The sequence below is a fragment of the Mirounga leonina genome, unplaced genomic scaffold (assembly GCF_011800145.1).
Source record: "Mirounga leonina isolate KUSES-001 unplaced genomic scaffold, KU_Mleo_1.0 Mir_127, whole genome shotgun sequence".
Classification (NCBI taxonomy): Eukaryota; Metazoa; Chordata; class Mammalia; order Carnivora; family Phocidae; genus Mirounga; species Mirounga leonina.
Genome location: NW_023270316.1, coordinates 60,877,257 through 60,898,001, shown reverse-complemented (window position 1 = coordinate 60,898,001; position 20,745 = coordinate 60,877,257). Strand labels below are relative to the sequence as shown.

At 42.9% G+C, this 20,745-nt stretch overlaps 1 protein-coding gene across 1 annotated transcript in view; it reads right to left on the bottom strand.

The window, feature by feature from the left end:
* WDFY2 (WD repeat and FYVE domain containing 2) overlaps window positions 1–16,987 on the bottom strand; it is a 170,146-nt gene extending 153,159 nt beyond the window's left edge. The window contains exon 1 of the mRNA XM_035003461.1: window positions 16,622–16,987. Coding sequence (XP_034859352.1) covers window positions 16,622–16,758 — 137 coding nt within the window. The 5' untranslated portion in view covers window positions 16,759–16,987. The remainder of the gene's footprint in view (window positions 1–16,621) is intronic.
* Between the last annotated feature and the right edge of the window lie 3,758 nt (window positions 16,988–20,745).

The following is a 20,745-nucleotide window of genomic DNA, read 5'->3' as shown; positions in this document are numbered from 1 at the left end:
TAATATCGTGCTATGTAAAAACTGTCCAATACTTCAAGTTTTCAAGCTAGCTCAAGTTCAGTTGAAGACTCAAGAATGGAATTTCCCAGTAATTATTTAGTGGTTAAGACATCAACAAGGACCTATGCCAAAATATAAAAATGTCAATTACAATCAAACATACAAAAGGACCATCTTGGTTCCAATGGACCACTCGAAGCTACTCAGAGTAATCTCAAGAAATTAACCTTTTGGGGGCACCTGGGTGGCTCAACAGGGAAGCGTCTGACTCTTGATTTCGGCTCAGGTCATGATCTCAGGGTCATGAGATAGAGCCCCACGTTGGGCTCCGTGCTAGGTGTGGAGCCTCCTTGAGATTCTCTCTCCCTCTCCCTCTACCCTTACCTACCCCCTACTCGTTCTCTCTCTCTCAAAAAAAAAAATTAAATTAAAAAATAAATTAAAAAAATAAATTAACCTTTTGTTCACTTATCAACAAATCCACAACTTAAAGAGTGTGTATGGATCTTCTGGGTTCAATAATGATACTGATATGTATCTCCAGATGTATGCAACCCTAAAAGATTCATTTAGTAATATTAAATTATTACAGAGTAGAGAAGTATAGCAAGGTAGCAGGACACAAGGTTAATACACAAAAGTCAACTGCTTTATTATATACCAGCAATGAACAAGAGGAATTTGAAATTAAAAACACAGTACCACTGATACCAGTGCTCCCCAAAATGAAATACTTAGGTATAAATCTAGCAAAATACATACCGGATCTATAGGAGGAAAACTACAAAATTCTGATGAATGAAATCAAAGAACAACTAAATAAATGAGGAGTTATTCCACCTTCATGGGTAGGAAGACTCAATACTGTCAAGATGTCATCAGTTCTTCCCAACGTGATGTGCGTTTTCAACGCGACCAATCAAAATCCAAGCAAATTATTTTACGGATATTAACAAACTGATTCTAAAGTTTGTAAGGAGAAGCAAAGGATTTGGAATAGCCAACATAATACTGAAAGACGAGAACAAAGTTAGAGGATTAATGCTACCAGACTTCAGGACTTAAACTATAAAGCTACAGTAACGAAGACAATGTGGTATGGGTGAAAGAACAGACGAAAGATCAATGTAACCGAATGGAGAACCCACACACAGACCCTCCCCCCGATAAATGACACAACTGATCTTTGACAAAGGAGCAAAGACAGTCTCTTCAACAAATGGGCTCAGAAGACTGGCATCCACATGCAAAAGAATGAATCTAGAGAGACCTTACACCCTTTACAAAAATTAACTCTAAATGGATCACAGACCTAAATATAAAATGCAAAACTGTAAAACTCTGTTCTGACAGTCCCGAGCCTACTGATGGTAGACCCCCCATTAGGAATGCCTGCATGCACATACCACTCATAGCGAGCGCCACAGACACTTCCCGGGCTACAGCCCCTATTTATGGCTGCGCCAGCTCTTGGGTTCTTAGTACAACTGCAAAATGCATTTCAGCAAGAAACCATTACAGAACTTTGAGGAACAAGATCTATTACTCACAAGTTCTGGATAGTACACAGCACTCCAGAGGGTCACAGAGCAAGGTCACAGGTAGAGAAAGAGAGAGAGAATGGACCCAGGGCTCTGCCTTTACTAGGGTCCAAGGGTTGTGTCTAGGGTTTCATGGGTTCACTCTTTATTGGCTAACTTAAAACATGAGAGCAAGAATTAGGGCACTGAAAGGGAGAAGTGGGGTCTCTCAAGCAGTCACTTATCTAGGTTACCCAGAGCTTTTTTTAAAATATATATATTTTTTAAACTTTTTATTTTTAAATAAGTAAACTTACCAAAAAAATTGCAACAATAGTATAAATAATTCTACATACCCTTCTCTCAGATGCCCTGAATGTTTACATTTTATCACATATATACCATTGTTCTTGCCATATATATGTGCCTATCATTATTTTTTTTTTCTGAACCAATTTAAAATGAATTGGAGACATGATGCCTTTTTATTCTGAAATACTTAAGGATGTATTTCCTTTAAAAAAGGATAATCTCTTCCATAACAAAAGTTAATTTAGCAGAATTAGGAAATTAACCTTGGTACAATGCTATTATCTAATGGATAGCCCTTAATCAAATATCTCTAATTGTCTTTTTAAAAATTTTATTGTTATGTTAATCAGCATACATTACAGCATTAGTTTTTGATGCAGTGTTCCATGATTCATTGTTTGTGCATAACACCCAGTGTCCCATGCAGAACGTGCCCTCTTTAATACCCATCACCAGGCGAATCCATCCTCCCACCCCCTCCCCTCTAGAACCCTCAGTTTGTTTTTCAGAGTCCATCGTCTCTCATGGTTCATCTCCCCCTCTACCCAGAGCTTTTTGAAACAAGGACCTTCATGTGTGGGAAAGGCCTAGTTCCTTATCTGGTTGTCTTACCAGAAGCTGTGTCATAAAACTGGCAACATGTTTATTCAAGATGGATGCCTTCTGAAATGAATGCCTCCACAAACAAAATGTCAGGAACTTACACTACAAACTCCTAGAAGATGAAATAAAAGAAATTCTTGGACCTTGGACATGGTGATCATCTTTTTAGGTACAACACCAAAGACACAATCTATGATAGAAATAATTGATAAGGGCGCCTGGGTGGATCAGTTCCTGGGATCGAGCCCCACATTGGGCTCCCTGCTCAGTGGGAAGTATGCTTCTCCCTCTGCCCTCTCCCCTGCTCATGCTTGCATTGGCTCTCTCTCTCTGAAGTAAATAAAATCTTAAAAAAAGAGAGAGAGAAAGAATTGATAAGCTGTACTTCTTTAAACCTAAAATTTCTGTTCAGTGAACGACAATATCAAGAAAATTAGAAGACAAGCCACAGACTGGGAGAAAATATTTACAAAAGACATATCAAAAAAGGACTATACCCAAAACATACAAAGAACTTTTAAAACTCAACAAGAAGAAAACAAACCATTCAAGTTAAAAAAACAAAACAAAACACGGGGCAAAGACCTTGACACTTCACCAAAGAAGATCTACAGATGGCAAATAAGCATATGAAAAGCTACTCCACCTCATGTTATCAGAGAAATGCAAATGAAAATAACAATGAGATATCACTACAAGTCTATCAGAATGGCCAAAATCCAGAACACTAACACCATCAAATGCTGGTAAGGATTTGTGGAGCAACAGGTACTCTAATTCACTCCCGGGGGCAATGCAAAATGGTCAGCCACTCTGGAAGACAGTTTGGCAGTTTCTCATAAAACCAAACATGCTTGTGCCATACGATTCGCCAATTGTACAAATACCAATTGTACTCCCTGGTATTTACCCAAAGGAGATGAAAAGATGTCCACACAAAAACCTGCACCGGGATGTTTACAGCAGTTGTACTGATAACTGCCAAAGCTTGGAAGCAACCAAGATGTCCTTCAGTAGGTGAATGGATAAACTGTGCTACATCTAGACAATGGACTATTATTCAGTGCTAAAAAGGAATGAGCCATCAAGACATGAAAAGACATGGAGGAAACTTAAATGCATATTACTAAATGAAAGAAGTCAATCTGGAAAAAGCAAAACTACGGACAATAAAAAGAATAAGGGCTTGGGGGGAGATAGGATGAACAGGCAGAGCACAGAGGATATTTAGGGCACTGAAAATACTCTGTTTGGTATTATAATGATGTCATTATACATTTGTCCATAGAATATACACCACCAAGAGTGAATCCTAGGGAAACTATGGACTTTGGTAAAAATGCACCATCTGGTAAGTGATGTTGATAATGGGGGAGGCTATGCATGTGTGACGGCAGGGCATTTCTGAAAAGAAAACAAACAAAAAAAGTAAAACCAGAGGGGTGGGGTAAAGATCATACCAGAGAAAAAGGTCAACCCCCATATATGTACCTACAGACAACCCACACACCTCTCTGGAACTTCAAGACTCCATGCCTGGGCCTCTTCCTCTCCCTGGACTACTGTGAACCTTTTCAGACGGAGTGAACTTTTTTCTCAGCTTTTTTCCTACTCTGTTCAGATAAAGCGCAAAGATCTACGTTGTGTACATCTGATAGACTCTCCACAGTGCAACCAAATTCCAAACCAATTTAATCCATTCAAATGGCATGCTAATTCAGCTAACTACTGTTTAAGCATAACTAGCCTCTCTAATTCAATTTTACCTTCTGGAGAAAAATTACGCATTCTTCAAAACTGTTTAACAATCTAAGCTTTGAGATATAAAGAGAACTTATTAAGCCATTCAAATCAGAATATAATAAATTAGAGATTTCCCAATACCCCTTCTCCTGCAAACAAAATCAACCTCTAACATATCAGACAGCTAGTGTTTTCCAAGGGCCAGAAATGCCAATGAGCACTAAAACAGATTATTATAATTCTAACAGCATGGGAAGCCTCTCTTCTATTGAAGATAACTGAGGGGCTCCTGGGTGGCTCGGATGGTTGGGCGTCTGCCTTCGGCTCAGGTCGTGATCCCGGGGTCCTGGGATAACTGACTCCAGAAAAATATTAATCCAGATCTACAAAATAATAGGCAATGCTATAATTTTACAGGTTTTTTTTTAACACTAGAATTTAAATGTATTTAAAATATTACATCTATCTACTTTTAAATTGAAAATAAAGAAAACACAAACTCTCTAGATTCAAAAAAGTATACATCTGGGGCACCTAGGTGGCTCCATCAGTGAAGCAACCGACTCTTGGTTTCACAGCTCAGATCTTGATCTCTGGGTCTGAGAGCAAGCCCTGTGTCAGGCTCCCGGTTGGGATTCTCTCTCCCTCTCCCTCTGTCCCTTCCCCTGCTCACACACGCGCACTCTCTCTCTCTCTCTCTCAAATAAAATCTTAAGATTAAAAAAAAAAGTATACAGGGACGCCTGGGTGGCTCAGTCGTTAAGCGTCTGCCTTTGGCTCAGGTCATGATCCCAGGGTCCTGGGATCGAGTTCCGCATCGGGCTCCCTGCTCCTTGGGAGCCTACTTCTCCCTCTGCCTCTCTCTCTCTCTCTGTCTCTCATGAATAAATAAATAAAATCTTAAAAAAAAAAAAAAAGTATACATTCATGTTTTGTATTTAGAGTCACAGTCCTTAACATCTGTATAGGACCTGACATATATGAAGTATTTTCACATACATTATGCAAAACTATGAAAAAATCAATTCAGGGGCACCTCGGTGGCTCAGTTGGTTAAGCGTCTGCCTTCAGCAAAGGTCACAATCCCAGGGTCATGGGATCAGTCCTACATCGGGCTCCTTGCTCAGCGGGAAGCCTGCTTCTCTCTCTGCCTGCCACGCCCCCTGATTGTGCGCTCTCTCTCCCCGACAAATAAATAAATAAAATCTTAGAAAAAAAAATCAGATCAGAAGAGGATCAAAGAGGGTTCCAGAACTAGTGTCCGATGCTTGAGTCCTCTTTCCAGAAGCAATGGCATGTAAGGAAAGAGTGGGGAGAAAACTAAAGGGAAAGAAGGACTGATTCAAAGACAATAAGGGACAAGGAAGAGTTAGAGGGACAAGACAGTTATTAAAGAATTAGAAAAGCAGGGGCGTCTGGGTGGCTCAGTCAGTTAAGTGTCTGCCTTCGGTTCAGGTCATGATCCCAGGGTCCTGGGATCGAGCCCCGCATCGGGCTCCCTGCTCAGCGGGGAGCCTGCTTCTCCCTCTTCCTCCCTATCCCCCACCCCCCCGCCGCCCCGCTTGTGCCCCTGTTCTCTCTCTCATAAATAAAATCTTTAAAAAAATAAAAAGCATTAGAAAAACAGCCTGCAGGAAGGGAGGCAAACCGCAACATTCCTGTAGGAATGGCTAGATGCAGCACTTTGGAGCATAGCATCACTGAACACTCAAAATAATCCCACAGGGTAGGTATTTTTTTAATTCCCATTTTACAGCTGCACAGGTCATCACACAACTGGCAGATGCAGCACCAGGTGTCAAACCCAACTTTCCCTGACTTGAGCCCCAGGTCCCAACACTGTTACAAGCCTCCAGAGAGGGGATAAGGGGATAAATGCCCCGCCTAATTTACCAACACCTGCCTTTATTTTATATATTTACTGTGTATAACATGAGGCTGGCTTATAAAAGCTGTCTCAATGTTTAACATATGTGCTTCCTCCTTCCACCCCCACCTAATTTTTTAGAAGTATGGGCTCTCTGGATCTCTTTCCATTTCTTCCACTTCTTCCAAATACCCAAAAAGCTCAAACTACTGGCTCCACACAAGGGAAAGTGCTGCCTTTCAGATTTAGAGGAAGACCGGAAAGCTGCATCTCATCTGCAGTTTCCCCACCAGCAGGCAGCAGGGATGTCCCTCTCGTGGCCTTGCCCAAATGACTTTAGCCAGTGGGCCGAGCAAGGGGCCCAACAGGAAGGGGCTTGAAGCCTGGCACAGCCACATCTTCCCCATCTGTCAAGAGAGGCCAGCAATCTGGACTTTTATGTGAAATCCAGATTTTTAAGACTCGGCTACTAATTCAAACTTCCAGAAACTTTGCATAGGGTCAACATCTGCCTAAAGGTGAACTCTGCCCACCAGCTGCAGGCTTATAATGCCCAGGCTTCCAGCTGAGAGTAGCTCAGTTAGACATACAACTCTACCTCAAAATATTCCCCATGGAATACATGGAAGATACAGCCCCTGACCTCCAAGAGACCAGTGGGGACAATGGACACACCGTTTCAGGACGATGACAAATGGAAAGGGGAAGAAGCCTGTGAAGGAGAACACAGCAGCCAGCAGCCACATATATCTCCTGACCACTGGCTTTCGGGGGGGCAAGTCTGGAAGTGGCAATAAAAAAAATCAGAGTGACATTACCCTTCTATATCTAGAGAAGAGAAACAAGGGCTCAGAACTCTATGAACACACACAAACAAAAACTCAATAGCCCTGCCTTTGTGTAGCCAAGGTGACTCTTAAAATAGTCAAGCCTTAATGGAACCATAGCAACAGGAAAAGCTTACCTACTCAGAGGCATGAGTGGTATCATAAAAAATACAACTCCCCTTCACTCAGCAAACACCATCTATACTCCCAGTACAAAGCCAAGTGCTGCAGGAATGTAGCTCATCTAAACCTCCCAACAACTCCAGGAGGACTCGTTATGCCCAATTTACAGATGTGGAAACTGAAACTCTGAAATCCTAAAGTTTGGGAAAGAGCCAGTCATCTGGAGCCAAATGACGCCAGTCCTATTAACTCACCAACCTGGCCAGAGAGACTCAGGCTATTATCAGAGACAAATAATGGGATGCTGTCAAGAACAACTCATTAGTTACAATAACTGAAAGTGTAGAACCAGTATTAAAAGAAGCCCACAGTAGGCCCTGTTGATTACGAGAATTTAATTTTGTGATAAAGGCAGTTTCACAAATATATACAAAAGAAAGCATAAGGACCATTCAATAAATGATGTTGAAATAATCAATAGCAAATTTCAGAAAAACCTTTTACACTCTTCAATTTACACCATCCAACGAAACACATTCCAAACAAATCAAGAGGTTACTTTTTCACCAAATTATGTAACCAGGATAAACAAAACATGCATATGCAATGACTCCCTGGGGAAAGAAATTTACTTCCCCAAATTAGGAATGATAGAAGAAACTTCGCTAGCAAGAAAGGACAGATGGTTCAATTCAAAAGTAAATGTTTTCTGTGTGAAAAATAAGCAGAGGATAAGACATATATCTGGATATACAATAGACAAAAGGTTAATATCCTTATTATATCTATGGAATACACGCACAAGAAATTGTACAGAAGAACCAGGAGCAGTCAGTGGAGAAACAGACAAAGGACAGGAACAGACAATTCACAAAAGGAAAAATAATAAGTAAACAAGTCAATAGAAAATATTCAGGGACGCCTAGGTGGCTCAGTCAATTGGGCGTCTGACTCTTGGTTTCGGCTTGGAACATGATCTCAGAGTGGTGAGATCAAGCCCCATGTCACGCTCCACGCTCAGCACGGAGTCCACTTGAGATTCTCTCTCTCCCTCTCTCTCTGCCCATCTCCCACACTCTCTCTCTCTCTAAAACAAATAAATAGATAAAATCTTAAAAGTATATATTCAGAAGCCAACCAAAACATACAAATTAAACATCAATGAAGCAAGGGCCAAGAGACCAGTGGGGACAATGGACACACCGTTTCAGGACAACATGGCAAACGGAAAGAGGAAGAAGACTGCAAAGGAGAACACCGTGGCCAGTAGTCACACACATCTCTGACCACCAGCTTTCACGGAGCAAGTCTGGGATGTGGCACACTGACATTCTTGAGAGCAGGATGTCTTGCTCATAAAGGGCCAAGTACATACAGTGCAAGCATTACATAAATATGAGTGCAAACTGAAGTAAAAGAAAAATATACAGCCACTAAAAATGATGGCTAAAGACAAGATAGCTGTGGCATACTTTTAAGTGGGGGCAAGAATAATAAAAGTAGTGATTACAGTCCTATTTTTGAAAGCTGCATTAGCAAAACTTCTAGAAGGAAATACATATAAAACACTAACAGTCATTGTGTTACGAGGTTTAGGAGTGATTATTTCTTATTATGGTTATATTATCTTTATTTAAAACGTAAACATACTCCAGAGGGATTGTTATGGTGACTTAAAATACAAATGGATCCTCAGAAATTGAGGAAAAGATAAAAAATGTATTAACAGGGGCTCCTGGCTGGCTCAGTCGGTAGAGCCTGCGGCTCCTGATCTCGGGGCGATGAGTCTGAGCCCCATGTTGGGTTTAGAGATTGCTTAAAAAAATAAAATTAAAAAAAAAACATAAAACAAATGGAAAAAGCATAGAATCCCCAAATAGCTCCACACTACAGGTAAAAAGCGAAAAAGACCAGCTAAAAAAAAAAGCTTTTTCTCACAGAGAGGTGAGCAGCTGACATTCATAATTTGGATGAGAAGCACCATTTCTGAGTCCTAAAAGTCAGTAATAAATGAACACATCACAGGAAGCCAAAATGCAGCCCCTCAAAACAGCTGCTCAGTATGCTGTGCTCCTGGTCTTCTCTGAGCTCTCTCTGGCTCCGGGCTGGAAGGGTTCCAAAACTCTCTCTCACAGAGAGAAAGAGGGTACAAACCTTGGACAGTTTCTCTGAAGCTCTGTATTTCACACTGCCGTTCTCAACCCGCTCTGGTTCACAAAATCACCTGCATGAGTCAAACCATACAGACGACAACAGAACTTCTGTTGTTGCAAGCATGTCACATTTAAAGGATACCATTCTACAAAACTTTGGTTTCAGTTATATACCTGTGTATGTGTGAGAGTCTAACAGTCTTGGGTAGCAATGCTAAATATATTTCTCACTATGATGGGTGGTCTAAGAAGTGTCAAAAGCATTACTCTAGACCACTCAGTCCCTGACACAGGGACCAGCAAACCACCCAGAGCTAAACTGTTCTATACTGTTCTATTCGAAACCAAAGGATTCATCCAGAAGTAGGAATGTAGTGAATCCAGTTCAACGGAGTATTAGGCACCGATACAGAACAAACGCCTCTTTAATATTTCATCCTGGAAGAAATAGCACTGCCCTCCAAAGGCTCCAGAAAGCACTGTGCATTTAGAGCCACCTCACAGAGACATGCCACTTTTCCCCCTCTGCACACCTCCCTCGGCTCAAGGTTTGAGGGTGATGTGCTTGCAGACGGTTTACACCTGTCTAGTCACCACGTGGGCACGCCACACTGCCAGAGTCTCAGCTAGGAAAGCCTACACGCTCCTCGGGCAGATGGGAGAAACTGAGGCTTGGAGTGATGAAATGCCCAAGGTCAATGCTGGGGACAGCTGAGATCAGACTCCCGGGCCCAGTTCTCCTCCAAGAATCTTTAAATTAAAGGCACATGAGAGCACAAAGCAGCATACCCTGCCAAGAAACCGGCAGATGACTTTGTTTTCTTTCCTGGTCTCATTTGCTAGTTTCTTACACCTTTGAATTAATTTTTTTTATTCTTTTTTTCTTAAGTAGGCTCCACGCCTAAAGTGGAGCTTGAACTCACGACCCTGAGATCAAGACCGTAGCTGAGATCAAGAGTCAAACGCTTAACCAACTGAGCCACCCAGGTGCCCCTGAATTAATTTTTACTGATGCCTAAATGCAACATTTGGATGAGGAGGCCCCCTGCCCTTTAAAAAAAGAAAGAAAGAAAAAAAAAAAGTAATGAGACTGCTTGAAGTTGCACAAGCAAAGTTGTTTTTTCTGTGTTAGGTAATTTTTTAGGTTAACTATAGCATCTCCTTGGAAGATCTATTGAAATAAAAATAAACAAGTGTTATCTCCTTTTGAATTCCTTCTGTTCTGATACTGTAGGTAAGAAGAAAAGCTTGGCTTGATGGCCATTTTCCTTTCAGGTAAGCATATATTGTATATAATCTAGACTACTGCTACAGATACCAACAGCTCACTACCTGAAATAATCTTAAGTCACAATTTACTTATTGATTTCTAAATGCCAGTGTTTTAATTTCCCCAAAACTGTGAACTTTTTAATGACATCAAAATGATTCTCAGTGACAAATAGAAAATGTTTCCCTCTCAAAGCCAAATTCAACATGAAAACAGAGACAGGGAAAGATGCTATACAAGGAAAAGCAGCATTTTCTTTTTTAACAGTTTTGATTTAGTTTGCTTGGAAAAGATCAGCCCTCTAAAGCCTCCTCGTCCAGCTACTAACATCCTATGATTTTTATCTATTTTTCTTTTCAAAGTAAGTTTAGTTAATACGTGAGGTATAAGATTGTTGGTCAGGATTTCACAATTCAAGAATCACTCATTTTCGGAGGGTCAGAATTTTCCATTGTCCTGCAATATCCAGATGAAATGTACCCTGATTAAGATCTTTGAGGTCGTGGACAGAATCTGGTTTAAGTGCATACATTAAGTAGGAAATTCAGAACCATCAGGAGCTCTGGGGTCACTGGGAGCTAAGCCTCCTCCAGTAAGCCTCCTTAAACAAGCTTTCCCATAGTGATCTTTTCTTAAAAAGTCAATCTGTATTCTGACCTTTAGAGACACAGAAGCAGCCTGTTTCCAGACAGATTTGCTGGCATAAAGACTGCCTCATGCTCTGAATTCAGCATCAAGGTCTAATTTTTAACAATCACATGGGGTAAATTCCCATTTTGGGACCTTGAAACCAGCAATTATTACCACCAAGTGATGAGTCTCAAGTGCATAGTTGAAAGTTTATTAATTTTATGCCATTAAATAGAGACATGACACACTCAAAAATTTGTTTAGATGGGTTCTAATTTTGTCCACTTTAACGACCTCATATCATCACTCTTAAGAACTCCTCAACTTTCAGAACAATGCTTGCACTGTGGGAAACCCCTGATTTGCATTTTCAAAAATATTTTTTTGATGCAAATGTTATAAAATACACGGTGCATAAAACTACCAGGAACTCAGCTGAACTGAGCCAAGGTCTAAATATTAGTGAAACAATGGTTCTCAGAGAACTGAGATAGTGCAATTCACAATGATAAGAACCAATGGCAAATCAACCAAGAGCATGAGGATTTATAAAATGAAGTGAAATTTTAACATATCTTTTCAAGAAATAGTCAAGTAGTCATGACCACTTAGAATTGAGTAGTTCAGAATTTAAAAAAACAAAAACAAAAACAAACAAAAAAACCCAAAAAACAAAAAACACCTTAGAGATTAAAAAAAAAAAAAAAAAAATCCAACCCTTCTCTTGTCCCAGTCCCTTCCCAACCCCATCCCCTGCTGTATTTTTACCCTGGTTGAAAGCAAGCTACTAAGTTTCTCTCAGACTCATCTCAAATATCTTTGCTCTATCATTGCTCCAGGAAACTCACCACCTCCTCAGGCCCAATTCATTCCAAACTGGTGATTGATCAGCCATTGCATAATTCATTCAATGAATATATACTGCCTTGTGTCAGGCACTAGGGACCAGATCTCCTCATTTGGAGATAAAAATCTGACTCTTTTACCATTTTGGGGGGTAGGGGGAGTGGGGTTCTGTCTGCCCTTAGGGATTACAGGGAACCCTAACTATGCTGCATAAATTGGTCCTGAATTAAATTAGAATATAAGGTGGTAGGTCCCCCACACTCCCTTCTCCATTACACTCATCCCCAACAGTTCCTCCCCCACCCCCACCCCCATCAGAGCCTCCTCCCCAACACCCCACCACCACAGCCTTGGATCTTTTTATCCAGAAAAGAATTTCAAATTCTTGTGCCTAGAGGTTTTAGAAAGTTTCACTCAAAGTCACTCCTCTGGAGACACTAATTTTCCAGATTCTTCAAATCACTCAGAGCTGAGTTCTGAATTCATACTGACTGGCTCCTGAATCTATACTCTTAACCAGTCCATTCTAGTGCTTCTCGATGAATGAGAGTTTTCTTTTCCCTCTCTACCTACAATGCTCTTTACCCTCACTTTTTCACATAACTCCTAGTCATCCTGCAAGACCCATCTGTAGGAGCACTCCTTTTCTCTAACCACCACGAGCAGAGATTCTTCTGTAACCCCAGAGGACGTTGTTTGTACCTGTCTTCAGCACATCTCCTTATACTGAGATGTGCTGAAGACACACACGGACACAAACGGACCCCCCTTTACCCACTGTGAAGGTACAGACTCCTGGTGAAGGAACAATTTCCTTTAATTGCCCCCTAGTAACTACCCAGAGTTACTAAAACTCTCTGTTTGAATGCCAAGATTGATGACTTGTGTTAAAATATGCATATAAAGAATATATAAACGTGATGGGGTTGGGTCCCACCTGGAGAGAGGTCTCTCCTGGCCTTCATCACTGAAGAAGAGGCGATCACAAGACAAGGGAGCCCCTGGGAAGCTGCAGACTAGATATCAGTGTTAATCAAAATCAAGCTAAGATGTCTCGTATGAAGCTCCTAAGCAAGGAATGTTAAGATAGCACCCACTCAGAAAAGACAGTCCAGAAGGCAGCTAGGACATGAGGAACCCAAAGTACCAAAGGTGGGTATGTCCCCTAGAGACAGAATCTAGCTATACGCAAAGCAAAGACAATCTCAGAAATGGCCAGGGAGTTCCCAGAACAAGTTCTGTACTATGATAGCACCAGAAATCTGAACTTTGAAAACAGATTGTTTTTATATTTCTTATGTTCCCTTATATTTCCTTCCTTGGTATCCAGCAAAGTTCCAGGCTGTCCTAACTGTGCTAAGATAAACTGAGGGTGAGGGTTTTTATGGACTCTTTGGCCTGACGATTAGAATATTATCAACCCTCTACTAACAGCAGCAGTAGGATGAAAATGGTAATCCAAGTGAAAGAATCCCCCAAAAGAAGATAAAATGTAGGAGACAATAAGGGCTATGGAATCCGGCTACTCTCCCCCATCCAAAAATTCTCTTTTCAATACTAAATCTTGGAGGTTGTGGTTGTGTTTTATTATCTTCTAAAACTACCCCCCCTCCACTAAATTGTATCTTGAAAGGATCTTGCCATTTCACCAATGCAGTATGCGCAAGTGCTCAGAACACAACAGAAATGTAAATGTTTGTTGATGGAATGAATGAAGCAATGCATGGACTTTCAAAGTTTTAAGGCACCCTGAAGACCACCCAGTCCACTCCTCCCAAAAGTGCACATTTGTCCACACAGGGCTTTAATAGGTTGTCATAAAAGTCAATCAACAAATATCAACTAAATGCCTATAATAGTTAAGATGCTTTCAGGAACAACAACAAAAGTGTATCAGTCACTGATACACAACAAATGTCAGGCACTTTGCTAGGCCCTAAAGATACTACAATAATAAGACACACGTGGGAAATCACACATGTGATTCCCGACGCCTTGCGGTGGAGAAGATGACTGGACCGTAAGTATCTACAATATTGTTTAAAATAGAAAATGTTAAGTGTTTTCTAAGGTTAGATAAAGGCTATCTGGATTCAGAGGTCAAAAAGGGAAACCAGGTTTCCAAAGAACTTCCAGGACACTGCCAGACAGGATAGGACGTTATTTGTGATTTAACCTTAGAGTTCAGGAATGAAAACTATTAGTTTCTAGTTGAAGCAGTTAATGGAAATGGCTTTGTATGTATTGATGAAAATCAATATTCTATCTTCATATCTTTAGCATTATGTCAAATGGCATTGACAGTGGATTCTGAAAGAATACATATCAATTCTCTTTTAATGAAAACCATAATCAAAACTGAGCTCTAAATAACAAAGTTATTATCACCTGTGAGCATGGAAACACAGATTTGTCGAGTATTAGTAAAATACATGTAAAGAATAATTCTGGACTTATGGGTGGGCCTTATTTATTTAACAGTAACTCTATAATAAAATAATTCCTAGTTTAATAAAATAATTCTAGTTTACATTGTAGACTAGAAAAGTGAAAATTAAGCTACTATATAGCTAAACATCACATTTTTGTCCTGTAATCAAATGAGATTTATCTTTCAGTTTCTTTCATATATGCTACTTCAGCTTCTCCAAACACCTTGAAATGCATCCTACTTAAGCTGCTTCCTTCAAGATAAACATACTAGAAGGGGAATCAGGAGACTCAGGAGCTAAGCCTGGCTTCACCACCTGCTACCTGAATTTGGGCAGGTAAATTCTCTGGCCTAAATTTTCTCATCCATAAAATGAAGCAGTTAGAGCAAATAACCTCTAAAATCCCCCTGAACTCTTAAGACAACAACAACAACAAAAAACCCCTGAAAACTAACCTCTACTCCCAAACCATCAACCAAAGCAAAAAGTTTCAAAACTAGTATTAAAGAAGCTTAAGTTTAACCACCTTTCTCCTTCATTTACTTGACTCAACAAACTTATTTATGAATTTCCTACAGCAGTTAGGTTCAGCAGTTTCTTCTACAGCAGTTATAGACTGGGAAAGTGACATCAATATATCCCTTTAGAAACAAATCCGTAACAAATTTCTAGGTCCAGAAGCAATCTCCTTAATGGAATTTTGCCTCTATCAAAAAACTAAACATGGGCGCCGGGGTGGCTCAGTTGGTTAAGTGACTGCCTTCAGCTCAGGTCATGATCCTGGAGTCCTGGGATCGAGTCCCGCATCGGGCTCCCTGCTCAGCAGGGAGTCTGCTTCTCCCTCTGACCCTCCTCCCTCTCATGCTCTCTGTCTCTCATTCTCTCTCACAAATAAATAAAATCTTAAAAAAAAAAAAAAAAACTAAACATTTATAAACTTCTTTGTGAATTTCAAAAGGTTTTTAAACCATGTACTCCATTTCAGCAATGTATTTCTTCTGTTCACTGTAGACTGCTTGCCACTGGCCTATGTTTACAATTTTCCCCATGGGACCTAGGAAATGAATAGAGCACCTTTTGGCCATTTGTAGGGAGTATGATGTAGACAAACACGTGTGATTAATATACTCATCTTAGTTATATTGAAGAACCCATCATATGAACAGACCTATCAGGCAAATTTTTTTGAGGCCACACTGCATACAAAGTGCTGAAATGACTATAAAGACAGTAATGAACACGTTGCTGCTTTGCCCCTACCCGCAACTGTACTGGTCACAGAGGAAAAAATCCTCTACCTCAGCATAATTTGAATTTACATTAAGAAAACCTAACTACTGTTTTAAGGTAAAAGCCCCTTGTCATATACCTCTATAGTGTTACATTTTTTAGAACGCTAGTTGGTATTATCGAAACAATTCTAGATAAATACCATAATTACTATATTCAAGCATCATTCCTATGGAAATCAGCTTCATCGGCTTAATTTCTGCATATTAAATGAATTAAGTTAAAGTGCAAACGCTATTGTCTGAAAAACAAGGGAAATTATTAATGGCAGAACAACTGGCTCCACTTCTGCAAATTAAGCAAAATTAAGCAAAAAGAAAGGAAGCAAGCAAAGGGAAGGAACTCGAGAGCTATTTGCAGCAGTGGTCCCTTGCAAGTTCCAGGCGCTTCCCCTTGAGCTCGAAGAAATAAGAAAATGAGAGCAAAGAAGAGAAGGGCACCTCTCCTTTCGGGCAGAAGCCCAAAGTTATACTCTCTTCACAACTTGCAATATTCATTGAGTTCAGTGTAAGATGTACAGGAGATCTGGATTCGGTGGGACTGTCTGGGAGAAGGGAGTGGCATTTACTCTCCGTCTGGAGCCCTAAGAACTGTACCAGAGTACTCCAAAACCCTTAGTTATCTAGCAAAGGCTCTCGGAGCATCCTCCCCACGCACACACCTGCAGGGCTGGGCGGCCCCACCCTCCTCCCCTCCCGTCCTTAGGGCTGGACCAAGGGCCAGTAGCCGGCGCACAGTTAGTCCAAGGACCACCCTGGCCCGGCCTGCGCCACCCGCCCCGGGCAAGGCCAGAGCGCACGCCGCTGTCTGGTCTCCGCTTCCCAGAGCCACGCAGTGGCGGCGGAGCTCAGCTGGACACCAGCACCACCAGGATGCGTATTATAATAAAAACTTGGGGGAGTATGTCTACACTTGCGCCGACGTGGAGGCACAGCCCGGGACGTGGGCTCCGGGACCGCCGGCCCGTCCCGCCCCTCCTCGCGGCCGAGGGGCGGCGGTCCGTACCTGTCCTCCGAGACGCTGATGACGCCCTCCTCCTTGGGCACGATCACGGCCATATTCACCACCTCCTGGGACCCCTCGACCCGCTGCAGCAGGATGGGCTTGCGGGTCAGCGGCTTGGGCTGGATCTCCGCCGCCATCGGGAGGAGGGGGCGCGCCGGGGGTGCCGCCGACAACCGCGCCGCGGGGCCGGGCTAAGGAGACCGCTCGGGTACGGGCACAAGCTGAGACAGGGACTCTGGGTGACCGGAGCGGGACGCCGGGGACCCGCGATCATAGCCTGGCCGCCGGTCCGGGAACGACTCCGCGCTCCCGGCTTGGGGCACCGAAACCGCCACGACCCGGGCTGCAAGCCGGCGCCACCACCGGAGGAGGGGGCGGAGAGCTGGGGGGCGGAGCCGGGAGGGGGCGGTGCCTGCCGCAGGGGGTGGCCGCTGGTGGGCGCGAGGGCGGCTGCACTTCCGGAAGAGTGGCGGAGGAGGAGAGGAAACCTGAAGGAGGAGGCGGGGCGCTGGCGGCCCAATGCGCGTGCGTCAGTTCACTAGCCCGTTTCCGCCCCGCCCCTCCGTGATTCCCGACGCCTTGCAGCGCCGCCCCCGGAACGCATGCGCCTTCCATTAGCCGCGGTCTCCTAGATTCGCCACCTTCCACATCCAATGTTTGGTCCCCTCCCTTTTTAATCTCCCATGAACGCGCGTGTAAACACCCCTGGGAACGCGCTTGCCAGAGGTCCCGCCCCCTCCAAAATCCCTAAAAAGGGGGCGGGGGTGGGGCGGGGAAAAGCGCGCCTGGGCGAGGCCGGAAAGAGAAGAATCCTGCAGGAAGGAAAGAAGCCGAACTAGTTGGGACGTGACTGGGCATGCGCACGGGTTACCTGTCCTGAGCTGCCTTAACAATGAGCCTGCCGCGGCAGGAGGCAATATACTGCTCCCAGCATGCACCATGCCCGGGCTGCCGAGTGGCGCCCCAAGGGCTCCTGGGAGTTGCAGTTTTTCAGAGCCTCCTCTCCCTTATCCTGGAATGACCTATCGCCCACTTCGGATCCCGGCAGCGTCCCGGGCAATTGGCTGAGTCGCGGCCCAGACTCAGCTCTAAGGAGGGAGTTGAGGGGCAGCCCAGGGCTGAACAGGCAGGCGGTCACTACACCCTTGGTTCAGACTGCTGCCTATAATAGTGGAGCCCTAGAGATGGGGAAAGAAGAGAATCTCTTGTACAAGTATCTTCGAGGGAGTTTCGAAATCATCTGTAGTGTAATCTTTCTGGTTTTCTTAAAGGACTAAATTACCAAACCAAGGTTACTTTAGCTCCCAGTTAGGGCTATGCGCCACCTCCACCCCCCCCCATCCCCACCACCCGACTTAAACCCAGGCTCCCCTTGCTCCTGGTCCTGTCTTCTTTCCATTCCCCAGTAATCCAGCCTTTCTAGCTCGCTCCAAAGACAATGGAAAGAGTTATTGTGATTATTGAATGAAAGTTAGGTGCCTGGCCTGGCATGTGGGGTTGTTCATTATGTGATGACCCTACTAAGCCCTCCCAGAGCTAACAAATTAGCTGAGGAGTGGCCATGAGGTGTGATTGGGCTGGCAAGGGGTCTGGAGGTCAGAAAAATAATAGGCCAGAGCTGGGCGAAGAAATGACAGGCCTCATAGAAATGCATTTCTAGGGCAGGTTTTTGGCAGCCAAGGCAGTATGCTGCAAAGGACCTGTCTCAAAGCACACAGTGCAACTCTTTACCCATCCTTGCAGTGAAACAGGCATTTTCCAGTTCTGGGACATGGAACAAGGCATTCCACTTCTCTGAGTGTCAGGTTCCCCATCTATTAAGTGGAAAATAATAATACTTACCTTGGGTGTTGTGTGAGACCTACAAAAAACATATTTTAAGTGCTTTCATGAACAATAGGTCCTTTAGGGTTCCAGGGATTAGGACATGGACATATTTGGGGGGTCATTATTCAGCCTACCACAATGGTGTCAAATACTATTCTTATGCTCCTCACTCTCCTTATCTCTACCCCTGACCTCACCACTGAACTCTAAACTCATATCTAATGCTACTCTACTTTGTCACTTAACTGTTTAATAGGTGTTCCAAACATTCCTAAACAGTATCTTTAAGTCTACTGCATCATTCACTCAGTGGTTCAAAACTAAGTTTCTAAGAGTCATCCTTGATTCTTCTCTTCTCCTCACAACTCTTATCCAAACCATTAACAAGTCCTATCAGCTCTACCTCCAAAGTAGATCTTGAATTTTCCCACTTATATCACCTCTATCCCAGTCCAAATCACCATATGCTCTGGCCTCTACTACCAGTGTAACCTGCTTTCCTTGCTTCTTCTCTTGAACCCTTCCCCCATTCAGCCCAACCCCAACCTTTTCAATCCATTTTTATCGCAGTGGCCAGAAGATTTTGTTTCAAAATATAAGCCAGATCGTGTTACTCCTCTGCTTAAAATTTGTCACTTTCACTTTCAAGCGCCTTACAGAATCCATTGCACTTGAGATAAAATACTTCTCCAACCTCATCTCTCCTCCTGTTCGGTACTCTCTAAGCCCCGACTTGGAAAAATCTCAGAAACACCAACCTTCTTCCTGCTGGTGGTCCTTGCAGTGTTTACCTCTAGATGTTTTCTTCTCACCACTCAGTCTTCACCCCACTGTGAGCTCCTTAGAGAATATTACCCTACCACCTCTCATGTACCCTACCTTTTCATAACACTCACTGTCACGTCACCCTGTTTTGTTTTCCAGTCCTCTCTTCTGCGCAAAATAATCTTTGTTTCTTATTTATTTCTTAGTTCTCCCTTTTGTAGAAGAGAAGCACCAGGAGGAGAGAAAGGACCTTATCTGCCTGTTCATCATTGTATTCCCAGCCCCTAGAATAGAAGCTAGCACATTAGGAGGCATGCTGTAAGTGTTTGTCAAATGAATGACTAGAAAAAAGAGAGGCAGGTTGGAATTTAACTCTTTTTTCCATTAGAGCATAATGGAAAGACTGGAATCTGGACCTTGCCCTAATTTCTGGGATGGGATGATCCTTGGGAGAATATATACAACAGGCAGATAATAATACCAACATGGTAAAGCCAACAGGTGAATAATTGGTATCCAAGAGAAAGGCCTCGTATGCAATTACCCCTTCTCTTCCTGGCAGCAGGCACAAGGGCTCCCTCAGCAGCGAGGTTTGGTGGCTCTGAAGCCTAGGTGCACATTAGAATGCCTTGGGAAGTTTTTGAAAATGCAGATCCCTGGACCTTATCCCTGAATGACCAAATTTGGTTTTCTGGGAGGTTGGCCTGAGAATATGAATATTTATAAAGTTTCAGGTGATTCTAAAGCAGGTGACCCTTGGTTTCTAGTCTTTTCTGGGAATCCCAGGCCTAGGAATCCAATGGAAGGGTGCAGGAAAAGTGATGAGTGGTACAGAGGGCTGGGCCTCCAACCATGGAGCACATCTCCCCTTCCCTTTTTTCTTCCCCAGCATGAGAGACTAGCCAGGCTACTTGCTCTACCACTGGTAACATCTTGTGTTTCTGATCAGACCAATGTCTTTTTTTGTGTGGTCCATTAAGTAACAGAACACAGCCTGTGGCTCTTTGCCCTCCTCACCTGTGCCAGAAGCAAGCCCAGGACTTTGGCAAAACTTTTCCCTTAATCTTTCTCTCCATTCTCTCTAGCCTGGGCAGGCTTGGGTTAACAATATGTTTTCATGTATACAAAGGTATGAAGTAAGGTTCCTCTATATATCTGTATCTACATATTTTTAAGTATATTTTTAGAGCAGTTTTAGGTTCACAGTAAAATTGACTGGAAAGTACAGAGAGTTCCATATAGCCCCTGCCCCCACATAGGCATAATCTCCTGCATATCTCCATCCCCCACCAGAGTGGGACATTTGTTACAATCAATGAACCTACACTGATACATCTTTACCACCCAAAGTCCATAGTTTATCTTTGGGTTCACTCTTGGTGGTGTATATTCTATGCGTTTGGACAAATGTATAATGACATGTATCCGTGATAATAACACCATATAGAATAGTTCCACTGCCCTAAAAATCCTCTGTGCTCTGCCTATTCCCAAACTCCTGGCAATCACTGATCTTATTGTCCCCATAGTTT